At 46.5% G+C, this 13,982-nt stretch overlaps 1 protein-coding gene across 2 annotated transcripts in view; it reads left to right on the forward strand.

Annotated features, from left to right (window-relative positions):
• Positions 1 to 12,875, forward strand: part of ASPM (assembly factor for spindle microtubules) — a 393,967-nt gene extending 381,092 nt beyond the window's left edge. For both annotated transcript variants that reach the window (XM_085601843.1, XM_085601844.1), the window contains exon 30: positions 11,808 to 12,875. In XM_085601843.1, the coding sequence (XP_085457969.1) occupies positions 11,808 to 11,910 (103 nt within the window). In that variant the 3' untranslated portion in view covers positions 11,911 to 12,875. The remainder of the gene's footprint in view (positions 1 to 11,807) is intronic.
• Positions 12,876 to 13,982: the final 1,107 nt, after the last annotated feature.

The raw sequence follows: 13,982 nt of genomic DNA on the forward strand, positions 1-13,982 counted from the left end.
AAATGTCTGGCCGCAGTGGCCACATGCCTAAGAAAAGAAAAGATCCATGTGTACCCCTATCTGAACGATTCGCTAATAAGGGGATGCACAAGACAAATATGCCACAAACAGGTTCAGAAAACAATTCAAACACTTCAAAGCCTAGGATTCTCCATAAACCACAACAAATCATCAAACCACAAATGGAAAATATCTTTCTGGGGCAAAACTAAATACAAGGAACGCAAGGGCATATCCCACACAAAACAGGATAGAAGCCATCTACAACGAAACAGCCCTGTACCAGAAGGGACAGTCTCTGACAGTGAGGAAGGTAATGAAACTGATGGGCATGGTGGCTTCATGCATACCACTCATCCCTCACGCTCGCCTACACATGCAACCATTCCAAGAATTAATCGCCAACAGCTGTTCACAAGCCACAGGGAGTTGGGAAGATCTAGTGGTTGTTACACAAAGGATACAGACCGAAACACAATGGTGGGCATCCAACAACATAGCACAGGGGAGACCTTTCAAAAACACAACTCCATCTGTGACAATCACCACGGATGCATCCCTCAACGGTTGGGGAGCACATCTATACCGACTACAAATTCATGGGCGATGGAGGGAGGAAGACTCAATATAACACATCAACTTCTTAGAAATGAAAACTGTCGTTCTGGCAGTCAAAGCATTCCAGAACCCGATTCAGGGAAAGACCATCCTGATACAGACAGACAACACAACGACAATGTTGTACGTGAACTAACAGGTTGGAAAAAAATCCTTGCCCCCTAAGCAAACCTGCGCAAGAAATCCGGCTATGGGCAATACCACAGCAAATCAATCTGCAAACAGTACTTCTACCAGGGGTAGACAACATCACAGCAAACCGGTTAAGCAGACGGAACAGTTGCTCACACGAGTGGGAGCTAAAGCAAACCACTGCACATTACCTGTTCAACATCTGAAGATCACCAATGTTGGATGTCTTTGCAACAATACAGAACAAGAAATGCCAGAACTTTGCATCCAGATTTCCACACCACCTGTCAAAGGGAAATGCACTTTCACTCAATTGGCCCCAGACATTTGTCTACACATTTCCACAAATTCCCCTGATGCAAAGAGTACTACAAAAAGCAAGCAAACAAGGAACAAATATGATTCTGATTGCCCCCCGTTGGTCAAGACAGACATGGTACTCAATTCTCCTAGAACTCTCCAAAGGAGAGATGATCAGAATCAAAGCAGACAAGGACCTTCTAACAATGCAACAGGGCCAAATCTACCACCAGGAACCAACAACGCTACAATTAGCACCCTGGCACCTGAATACATAGAATTTGGGCACCTCAAACTGCCTTCCAGAACCATGGAGATTATGAAGGAGGCAAGAAAGCAGTCAACAAGGAAATGCTATACAGCTAAATGGAAGCGATATACCACATGGTGCACCACTAATAACAAAACTACTACAATTAATACACAGGAAACAGTAGTTACGTACCTTACCTACCTTTTAGACAGCAACATCAATTTTTCAAGCCTAAAGGTACACCTCGCTGCCATAGTGGCATACACAAGAGGGAAAGCATGCAAGAGCTTCTTTACTAGACCGTTCAGCAAAAGGTTTCTAGAAGGAGCAAAAAGAGTGGCTCCCCAAAAAACTGCTTCTATACCTTCTTGGAGGTTTAATACAGTGCTGTCTCAGTTAATGGGAAACCGTTTGAACCCATGCATACACCAGACAGCAAACATATCACTCTTAAGACAACATTTCTCATTACAATAACATCACTACGAAGAGTTAGTGAACTATAAGCATTAACCGTACAAGAGCTATATTTACAAATCCACAAGGATAAGGTAATCTTAAGAACTAACCCACAGTTTTTACCAAAGGTGGCAACTAAGTATCACCTGAACAAAAATATCATCTTACCAGTTTTCTTCAAGGACCCAAAAACTAAGGCAGAAAGAAACCTTCATACCCTGTATGTGAGAAGGGCTCTACTATACTATCCGCTACAAACTGAACAAGTAAGGAAAACAAAACAGTTGTTTGTGGCTTACTCACATACCAATACAGGATCCGCTGTCACTAAAGCAACTATTGCAAGATAGATAGTACAAACAATACAACTAAGGTATGCCAATGCCAAAAAGGAACTACCAGTACAGCCAACTGCTCTCTCCACTAGGAAGAAATGAGCGACGCTGGCTTTCATGGCAAATGTACCCATCGATGCCATCTGCGCAGCAGCAACATGGGCATCACCAAACACATTTACAAAGCATTATTGTGTGGACATACAAATAAATAAGGAAGCGTAAATCGGACAAAAGGTGCTTCAACACCTGTTTGCTAAGTCTTCCTCTTACCACAGCCTCCCAAACATGGGAGAAACCGCTACATAATCTAATGCACAGCATGTGAATCCAGAAAAGGATTCACGCTGCAAAACGAAATGGTTACTTACCCGTAGAAGTAGTTTTGCAGCTTGAAGAGTTTTCTGGATTCACAAGCAACCCGCCCAGCCTTCCCCTAAGAAGGAACACAAACAGGTGGGGAAGCAAGGTACAACGTTAAGGACTATAAATAATGACCATCACAAGGATTAAACAACATAAAGACAGAAAAAAGAATCCGAAGATGGCCACCAGGATGCCGTCTGACGTCATACAGGGGATGTATCTGACACCAAATGGTGGTCGACAGCGACCAAAACAAGAAAAACAAAGACGATTCCGGACCCAACCACTACATGGCGGAATGATGCACAGCATGTGAATCCAGAAAACTCTTCAAGCTGCAACACTACTCCTTCTGGTAAGTAACCATTTTGTTATGAAGCCAACTGACAAGGATGGGACTATCATAATCCAGTCCACAGGAAAATAACTTAATGAATGCCTGCATTTACCAAGTGATGAAAGGAACTATGAACTTCCAAGAGTAGACCCCGCTGATTTCCTCAAGCAAAAGATCGGGAGCATGACTGAACATGCCCTAGCATATTTTTTGCTCACTAGAAAGGAATCTGCATTTCTTTTTTCTTTTTTTTAATTTTATTTTTGACTGAACGTTCATGTTGGCATACACAGCTGCTCGCCTACAACCCTGAGGTCGGCTGCTTCGTCACTGACAATCACTTCACATCATAGCTTATCCCACATCCCGGAGGCTGGGCATCACCGTGTTCAAAAGTTGCGATTTGATATATCTATCCAGTATTGCAGTCCTATATATCATTTCTTATAGTCTTTCCCCCATCAGGGGCACAGAGTTTTCTGCTTGAAACATCACAAAACTAAAGATCAACACCCTCCCCACCCCCTACCCACAACTGTTGAGGTATCCTGTCAGCTGCCCACAGAGGTTTCTCCTCGTGCTCAATGCCTAAACATGGCTTCTCCTCTCCGAAGAGCCTACTATACCGGACATCTATTCCAGACCGGTGAACAGCAGCAAGTGACCCTTTGTGTCCTCCCGCCCTTCTACGACACCCTGGAATGCAAGTACCCCCCTGCTCACCCATTCTCACAGCTCCATCATCCGTCTAATACCACCCTTCAGCTTGTATCGGGGACGACCGTCTCCGAGGCCGTTTCGCCATCCTCCCCAGTCCTGAGCCTCGCGTCTGCCCCACCGCTCCTGAGATAGTCCGCATACAATCCCCAGAAGTTCTTTGGTCGACTTCGCGGAGGGAGCAGTTCGCTGAACACCTCTGACTGCGTGCAGCAGTAAAGTACGTCCCGTGTCCACTGTGCTATTGTGGGTAAGGGACCTCGCATCCAACACAGTGCTACCCTACGCTTTGCTATCAGCATACCCATGTCTACCAGCCTACGTGCTGCCCTTGGCAGCCTCCTCGAGTGTCCAAGCAATGCCACTGCCGGGTCCGGGGTAAGATCTAATTCCGCTATCTCTCCTATCTGCCGAAATACAGCCTCCCAGAATTTGCCCACCCCAGGGCAGTCCCACGCTAAATGGATGAAATCTGCAGCAGGGTGTGCGCACCTCTCACAAGCCGACCCCTCACGTAGGCCATACCTATGTAGCCTTTCCGGCGTATAATAGACTCTGTTTACAAATTTAAAATGAATCAGTCTATGCTTGCCATGCAAGGATATGCGTCGTGTACCAGCACAGCAATATGACCACATGGCATCGTCAATTACTGAGTCCAAGTCCCTCTGCCAGGCTAATCTAGCCTTGGTATATTTCTGGGATCTCTGTGACATAACTATGCCATATAGCTTAGACATCTTATGCTTAATGAGATACGATAATTCCGGAATCTCAGGGGGCTCAACCATATCATCCCCTAGGTGTTGTCGCCAAGCGCCCCTGACCCTGTGGAATTGAAAGCGCTGTAACTGAGTATAGGTCTCCACTGTCGACTCCACCTCTTCCCATGTTTTAGCGATGCCATCCATGAAGAGGTCCACCAACAGGTGTATACCCAACCTGCGAAGGGACTGCATCACCCCGCGCTCCCTGCAAGGGGTCAACCAGACCACCCAGTCAAGGGGCATTGCCGGAGAATATAGTAGTGCCCCCGCCGTTTGCTGCAGTATACAATTCCATGCATGTCGAGTTGAGTTTAATGAATCTAAGAATCCCGTTCTACGGTCAGCCGGCTCAAAAATGACCGCCGGAAGCGGGAGGGGCGCCGCAAACAGTCTCTCTAGCTTTAGATATGGGACCGTATCCTCGCCATGCACCCAACTATGCACCTGAGCTCCCTGTGCTATCCTGTAGTATAGCTCCATATCAGACGCCCCTAGGCCTCCCATATGGTAGGACAGCGTCAAGACGCTCCAACTAACACGAGCCTGCTTCCCCGCCCACGCCAGTCGCAACAGAGATCTGGTTAGCCTAGCAAAGAAGGCACGCGGCAGTACCATCGGAATATTGGCAAACAAAAATAAAAATCTGGGAAGCACCACCATCTTTATAATGGATATCCGGCCCATCAGTGAGAGGGGGAGCCCGATCCAGGTCTCCACATCATCCTCTAGTTTATCAATGGCTCTCCCCTAGTTCTCAGTGAATACTACCTCTGAATCCCTATGTAGTTGTATCCCAAGGTATCTGACCGAGTCATCCGACCATTGAAGCGGGTACTCCATTTCAAACGGCATGGTGGACGTCGTCAGCGGGAAAGCAATGGACTTAGTCCAGTTTACTTTTAGCCCAGAAATTGCCCCAAAATGCACGACCTCACGCAGTACCGGTGCCAAGTTGTTCTCGGTCCCTAACGTAGAGCAGAGTGTTGTCTGCATATGCGGAGACCACGATCCGATATGATGGAAAGCTCACTCCTCTTAGGCTGTGATATTCGCGGAGAGCGCACACTAACGGTTCCGCTATAAGAGCATATAATATGGGAGAAAGGGGGCAGCCCTGGCGCGTCCCCCTCGAGATCGGTATAGCGTCCGTGACCAAGTCTCCCAGTCGGATCCTCGCTGTGGGTCCCTGATATAGCACCCCAATCATTTGTAAAAAGACAGGACCCAGACCCATTTTAGTCAAGACCTGTCGCATGTAGGGCCATTCTACCGAGTCAAAGGCTTTCTCCATATCTAAGAATACCGCAAGGGCCCGTGAATCCCGCCTAACATGCTGCAAAACGCCAAACACCGTCCTCAAATTATACGTGAGATTCCTGCCAGGCACAAATCCAGCCTGCTCCGGAGCCACCAGCTCCGAGGTAAGCAGCGTGAGGCGCGTGGCCAAAACCTTCGCAAACTATTTAGTATCGACATTTAGCAGGCACAGCGGCCGATATGAACTGCACTCTTCCAAAGCCTACCTGGTTTGGGGATAGCAATCAAAATGTCTTCTCGCATAGACTGTGGCATATGGCCTGTAACACACAAATCGTCAAACAGTGTCGATATATGCGGGAGCAGTAGGTCTATAAAGGAGCGGTAAAAAGCGACCGTAACACCGTCCGCTCCCGGGGCGCTATTCGCCTGCATACCCGCCAACGCCTCCAGGATTTCATCCTTCTCTATGGGTAGAGCTAAAAACTCCCTGTGCTCATTGGAGAGAAAGGGTAGCTGAATATGATCCAAGTAGTCACGTATGCTTTCTTCCATATCCGTCTGTCGGGAGGCATACAGATTAGCATAGTATGACTTGAAGCACGCGGCTATATCTGCTTCCTCCGTCAGCATTGCCCCTTCGTCCGATCTAACTTTGGTGATCACTGCTTTGCCTCTGCGGGCTTTTAGTATATTGGCTAATACTGAGCCAGGCCTCTCACCTTCCCCATAAACCCTGGCAGTGGCATACTTTCCTAAATGTTGCAGTTCCGCATCCTCGTGATATTCTGCCAGTAGAGCCTTTAGCTCTTCTGCAATGTCTTCCGACGCGTCCGACTGCTGCCTAGCCTCTAATTCCCCCAGCTTGCGTTCCAATGTAGACAGCCTCTGCCGGATAGAACGCAGCACCCCGGAATGCTTAGCCATTGCCACCCCTCTAATATAAACCTTAAATGTTTCCCACACCGTTTGAAAACTATCCACTGAGCCAATATTGGCATCAAAGAACGTTGTAATCGCCTCGGCCATTTCTTCTTTGAAAAGGGGGTCCAGAAGTGAGTATGGGGGGAACCGCCACGTAAATGGTGGTATAGTTTTTCTGGGTGTAGCCAAGGTGAGCAATATAGGGGAATGATCTGATAGGGTACGCGGCAGCACCTGACACGTACGGACCTGAGTTATAAGTGTCGGCGATGCAAGCCAATAATCTATACAGGTATGAAGGTTATGATAAGCAGAGTAGTGTGTGAAGCCTCCCTCCGTAGGATAGAGGGTCCTCCACACATCCGAAAGGGCCATACAGAGCATCTCCCTTCTGATTGTCTTAGCTGCTGCTGTCTGCGATCTGGTCGGGCCTCCCGATCTATCAAGACTTGGATTCATGACCATGTTGAAATCCCCTCCCCATAGCATGTGCGTAATGCCACAGTCCCTGACCCTGTTGGCTAGCTCTGCGTAAAACTCAGGGCAGTCATAGTTAGGGCCGTAAACATTAACCAATAATAAGTCCCGTCCCTTACCCTGGTATCGCGAGAACACAAACCTGCCCCCTACATCCGTTGACAACAAATGCGCTCTGCAACCCGACCTAGGGTTGAACCAAGTTAGCACCCCCCTGGCGTGAGTTGTAAAACCAGCAGCATGCGTATTTCCCAGCAACCCTCTGGTGCGCAGCATCTGACTATGATTGGGGAGGTGCGTTTCCTGTAGGAAGGCTATATCAATATCATGTCGATTGAGATAGTGCAACACCTTGCGCAGCTTCCGGTGGTCGTTTAGGCCCCTAACATTCCAGGTCACCGCTCTGATAGAATCGAGCGATCCGCTTGTGGCAGCTTTACTAGCCATTACTGTCCTGTCTGTAGCACATATCGTCTACCTCTGCGTGCCGTACGTGCCAGATACAACAAATAATACACATCATAGCATACTGACAGTCAAACCTCTTAAAAGAAAACAACTTGAACTCACTCCCCTCCCCCCTCCCACAGCAGACCACCCACAACTCGGCCTTGCCGCATCCCATTGTGGGACTACTCACACCACCCACCTCCCTACCCTAAACAACTTGACCCCTAGGTATGGTGGAACGCACTCTCGGGCGGAGGTCGCTCAGTCTTCAGTATATAACGGTTTGTCACTGTGTACTGAGGCCTGACCTCCAAGAGCAGCAAACCTATCTCTGCCCCACCGACCGCACAATCTGAATCCCATCGCTGTATACCTCACTGTGCCGCCCGCAGCCCAAAGCAGCGCGCTCAACCAGCGCACCCCCCCCCCCCCGCTCCACATGTTGAATTGGCAGCTGGGGACCGGGCCCGTATGCGCGCTCCCACTCCCTAATATTTGGCAGTCTGTCGTTCATGCATTGTGACATTATTTCAGCAAGCTCTTTCCCCCCCCTCCACCAACGCAGCTCCATGCACCTTTCCCACCCGGTTCCCTTCAAACAACCCCCCCTCTCAGTGGCCTCCCAAATACAAAATATTTACATCCAATGCTTGCCAGTCCGCCCATATCAGTCTTGAAGCTCCGGCACGCTCTCAGTCTCCTCACTCTGCCGCTGTTTCTCCGGACTATGCCTCCGTTCTTTATTCCAGTCCTTCAGCGCCTTTTGCAGTGCCTTTGGATCCAGGAAGATGTGTGATTTCCCTTGTCTGTTAACACGAAGCTTAGCCGGATACAGCATTGTGTAATCCAGCCCCATTTCTCGCAACTGTTTTTTAGCTGGAGCAAACTGCCGCCTCGCCTCCTGGACCCTAGCTGTGAAATCGGGATAGAGCGAGATGGTCGACCCCTCATTTACTAGTGTCTTTTTCTCCCGCACCGTATGCAGTGCCGCATCCCTGTCGCGGTAGTTCAGTAGTTTCGCTATGATCGGCCGCGGAGGTGCACCCGGAGGAGGCCTGGGACCCAGTGTTCTATGTGCCCTTTCCACCACAAACATCCCTGAGAACACCTCCCGGCCAAGCAGCTCGACCAACAGCGTCTCCACAAAGCACTCCATGCGTCCCGTTGATGTCGTCTCCGGTAGGCCTGTATGCGCAAGTTACAGCGACGAGTACGTGCCTCAAGATCCTCTGTTTTATCCTGTAGCACCTGCATTAGTCGCCCGAGCTGCTTGTGGCCTGCGTCCAACGAAGATTGAACTTCTTCGACCTCGGCAATACGTTGGTCCGACTGATCAAGTCTCTCCGCATGCTTGTCAATTCGCTCCCCCATACGATCCATTCTCTAGGAGAGTGCGTCAATCTTTGCGCCCAAGGAGTTGATTCCATTCTGCAAACCTCTCTCCATAGATAGCAGTAACCCGCGAATATCCTGCTCTTCTGCCGGCGGGGTCGAGGCTCCGCTAGCAGCCTCTTCAGTCGGAACCAGAGTTTTAGGGCGTTTTTGCTCAAATGTCAACTTCGATTGGGACTTGTCTGACTTGCCCATTGCTGCAGCCGCCTCCGAGTGGCGCTGCTACCCTCGACCCGGATTATACTCTTGAGATACCACCTGGGGTGCACGGTTACGGAGTATGCGTCCTCCGGCGTAATCCCCTATCGCCTCAAATCCCGGGGGACACCAAGTATGGGTACAGCGCCGTCAGTGGCTCGCCCCTTATATAGCATCACCGCCTGGCATCCCTGTGATGGGACACTTTATAACTGCTAGCGTAGCAGCGCCACCTCGGCGTCTCGCCGCTCACTTACGGGGGGAGTAGCGCTTAGCCAGGGGGAGACGTCACCACTTTTAACGCCAGGCCAATACCCGTCTCAACCCGTAGGTCCGCGCTCCCTGCGGCTGTCCAACTCGCTCAACGCTGCATGTGATCGAGCTTCAGGTTTCGCCGCAGGCCCTCTTCGTCCCTGCTCGGTACAGTCACCTGCCGCCAGCACCTCCTCAACGGGCCAGGCGTTGTCACCAGGCCATCACCACTGTTGCGACCCGAAGGAGCCTCCGCCGACCAGACACCACCGTGTCACAGGGCCACCGCGGCCCACAGATCTCTGCTGCAATTTCCACCGCCTATCCTCGCCGTGAAGCCGCTCCAGATGCGGACCCCCGGGGTGCCTGACTGCTTGCGCCCGCAGAGTGCCCGTCGTGCAGAGCCACAGCGCTCTCCGACTACACGTAAGGTCAAAGTCAATATTGAGGAACATCGCAGCAATCTAAGATGTGGCCAGGGTACTACTAAGATGTCAGCACATTTCATAGAGAAAAAACACACAGTATCAGACCATCAATGGGTGGTCCTGGGAAATGTGGGCAACACAACTGATTGTGAACGGGTGTCATTAGAGAAAGAACAACGCTGGGTTTTTAAGCTGAAGACGCATAATGAAGGTTTAAATGACAGCATCCCATGGGGTCAGTTCACAATTTAATATAGAACTAAATGATTGCGTTCACATTTATGCACTCTCTATGATGAGCTTTGATGAAGTTCAACACGAATGACCCACTACTTGTCTAGTTTTTTCGAGAATATGAAGAGCCTTCACTCTTACATTCAGATATCCATTCAGATTTAATTTTGACCGTTTTCATCTATTTTTATTGGATTTTTGGATCATTCTATTTTACCACCTAATGACTATCTACATATTTTTTTCATGACCATACTATTATTCACTATTTTATTTATTTTTCCTTTTATAGCCAGACATTTTTTCATTATTGTTCATACTTATTTTTTCCTTCCATTTGATCCCCCTCTGCTAGCTGTATAACAAGGCCTATGACTGAACCATTTTGGCTGGGTGCGCGCGGTCTTGTGTACCGGCACCCAGCAATATTAGCAGCTTGCATGCACTATGCGCGCACATGGTTAGGCAATGCCTAAAAAGTACCAGGGAGTGGTTCCTTTCGAAGCGACCATTTGTAATGGGTGCGTGGACCAGTCCTCTGGCACCAGACATCCTCAGCGGTGGATGCACCTCACTCGCGCATGCTTCATTGACACCGCATTTAAAAAGCTCGTAGATCGGGTTTCACAGGTAACACGCAAGCAATGTGATTCTACCAGGCAAGACTGTGAAGATGTAAGTACAGCACAGCCGGTGGAATCCTCAGTGCAGAACTGCACATATTGATACTTACCTATTATTACTGCCTCCCTATGTGTGCAGAGTGTAATTACAGGCTTGCGGCACCGAGATACCTATGAAGCACAACTAGTGCCTATATATGTATGCAATGTCATTTTTACACGTTTGTACTGTCCAGTGTCTGTTCTTTGTGGATGTTCACCCACAGGGCTTTATGATCAACGTATGTACTAGATGTGCTCACCTGGTTCACACATTCACGTAACTTTGAGGAACCTTTTAAAAGCATGGACAAAAGCACAGCACTAATGTTATTGAGGCGCGCCCAGCCCTTACAATGTGCCCTCCACTCTGGCAGGCTAATTTCTCCTTTATGTTTCAGATATTACGTTGCGAAATGCACCAAGTAGGTGTATGGTTTCTTAGTTTGCATGCAGAGTGTATGACATAACAGTTTTCACTGGTAATTAGGAGAGGTCTCAGGGAGTGAGCTACATGGTCCTGATGAAAGCCAGAGGGGTGGGTGGCAGAAACATGTTGACGGAATTGGAAAGAAAGTCGGGTCATTAAACCCATGTTTCACTTTCTACCTTTGTCTTCCCGAATTTTAATCATACCGACTGGAGGATAGAATAAAACATGGGAGATAAAGGGATGTTTTAGGGTTGAAACCTGACTGGTAGGAAATACTTATCTTCCATCATTTGGGTAGATCGATTCAAACACAGTCCTCCCATGTAACCCATTGGTCGCAGCACACACGTTCTGCAGTTGCATGGGAAGAACCCTATAATAAAGCATGCCACCAAGGGGCAACCCTGGTGGGTGAGTGTTGCACTTTTTTTTATCCTGAGGGTAATTAGCCCACGTGTATGTGTGGGGCCCCTTTTTTTGGTGTACTTTTATAAAAAAAAATTAAAGGACGAGCCTTCCTCTATAATACCTCCCCCCATTTTTGAGCTACATTTACAATTAAGTCTTTTCCTAGGTTCAACCCCACATTGATAACCAAATAGCAGTATGCTTCCAAGTGCGAGAGTTCTTTGGTGTAAGTAAATCTATAATGATTGCCAGGCCTGCGATCCTCAGTGACCAAAAGGAAATGCGTAGCAATATACCAATGGTCTAAAATATAAATAAATGTACAAATAATTTCTCTCAATTCTAGTTTATTGTCTGTACCTCTGAGCGGCTGCACTTAACTAAATGTCTATGTTCCTTTTGCCACAGAATTAAACCTGATTGGATTCTAAGGAAAGACAACGTGAAGGAAATTGAGGATCCACTTAAGGCTATTGAAATGGTGATGGATACACTCAGTATTACACGATAGTTGTAGATATTGTACAGAGTCTCTGTGTGTGTATGTACGTTGTAAATATTTCCTATCTATAAAAGAACATATGAACCTGTAAATAGATCTCTCCCACTGCAGTCAACTTTTTTAATGTCCTATTTCTCTTATATTACCCTGTTACAATAATAATTTAAATCTGTGTTTTTTCCTTATATATGTACAGATTTTTTAAATTTGTATTATGAAATAGTACAATAAAGCACAATGACGGAAATGCCTTTTGCAATATGATTGTTTAACAATTTTTTCTTTGTAACCGTATATGCACAATAGTATATCAAATCATAGGTGCCCTTTTTAGAAAAATGTCACAAAAATGGTTTTGTGTACTATAAATAAAATATATTTGCAAATAGTTTAACATGCACAGTTGCCAATGTGTGTCAACAGAAGTGATTCTTGTGAAACCATTTCAGAAGTGGTACACAAGCTATTTGGTGTGGGCACATAACATCATGCACTTCTGACCCAACATATATAACTTATCCAAATGGACCTGTACACATCAGCGGAATTGACAACTTTAGCATCCAACAGCCATCAACTGCACAGCTGAATACACACATTAATAGACCTGTAACATATTTTAATAGACATTTTATTAGCACATGTACAAAACTCACATTTACCCTTATGTCTTGGTTATGTTGGTTTCCTGTTTCACACAATTTTACTTTATGTATTTCCTTTTCTTGCACCCCTCAAATCTATCTATCTTATCACTCTCCATCATTCTTCACATTATTTGCTTTGCAATTCCTCCTTGCAGCTCATAATTTACAGTTCCTCAAATTCCTCTTGCTTTCTTGGTGTTGCTTACTCTGATGCTAATCAACACTGACTATAAATGTATATGTAACTGTCATTTAAAATCTATTTTTACAGTCTGACGTTTTATTTTGTTATTGTACCATTTGATTAATTAAATTTTGTGCCTTTCATATTTGTGTGAAGCAGTTTTTTCTGTGAATTAAAAAAACGGAGTCATCGAATGGGAGCAGCCCATTGCATTTAAACAGCCCTCTTTGAAGAAAAGAAACAAGCTGGAACTGAAGCAGCAGACATGAGTCCCTTACTGTGATACCACACACAAAGCACCTAGCCAACATTCAGATACAAATACACTTAAGAGTTTCTGCAGAGCTCCCTACTCTACTCCACAAATATAAATTTTAAGAATGGTATGGATTACTCACTGAAGGGGAACAAAAGTGTCCCCCTGTTCATCAGTCTTTATTGCACACAGTTGAAATCCAATCTCAAGGAAATACCCTAGCAGGAAATATAATATTTACTCCAGTATTGGAACTTTCATTGATTCACATGCTTGAAGAATGCTTCAAGCATGTGAATCTATGAAAGTCATTGAGATGGGAGCCCCCGGTACCATGCAATAGTAATACAATGTTAAAGATAGTGCCTGAAGGCCCTAGGCCCTTCAATTTTGCAACCTATCATATTCCTTTTAAAAAAAGAGACCAAACTTATACTTCAGCCGATCAGGCTGCCCTGCCCTCTAGAGCAATACTGAGAGAGTTGTATGCCCTCAGATTTTTTATTGCAAGTTGTGCTAGGGAGTTTCCACTGAGCTGTGCTCAGTTATTTTCCTACTTCCTCAGAATATTTCCCATATTTTTGTGCTGTGGGAGATTTTCCTGTTATCCACAGAGTTTTCACCATACATATTTGACTTGGTCTTTATTTTAACATCATGTCAGACAAGAAAAAAAAAATCTCTTTAGGTCCTGCAATTCCTGTGGTAAAAAGAGGCTTCATTCTGAAGTCCCACACCAAGATTGCATCTAGTGCATTTACCAGGATCAATCTGCCAAGTACTGTAACGTATGTTGTACCCTATTCAGCCAATAATTTAAAGGATAGAGAAGGAAGGCTGCTAATCTGGCTTCAAAAGCTCCAAACTAGAATAGAGCCAGTGTCAGACTCCGATAGTGAGGACTCTTCTTCGTTCTCTAAAAGAGCTCATAAGAGGGAAAGATCACCCCATTCTTGGTCTTCCTAGTAGCAGCCAAGAAAAGACTCATAAAAGA

This window comes from Triturus cristatus, chromosome 4_2 (genome assembly GCF_964204655.1).
Source record: "Triturus cristatus chromosome 4_2, aTriCri1.1, whole genome shotgun sequence".
NCBI classification, from domain to species: domain Eukaryota; kingdom Metazoa; phylum Chordata; class Amphibia; order Caudata; family Salamandridae; genus Triturus; species Triturus cristatus.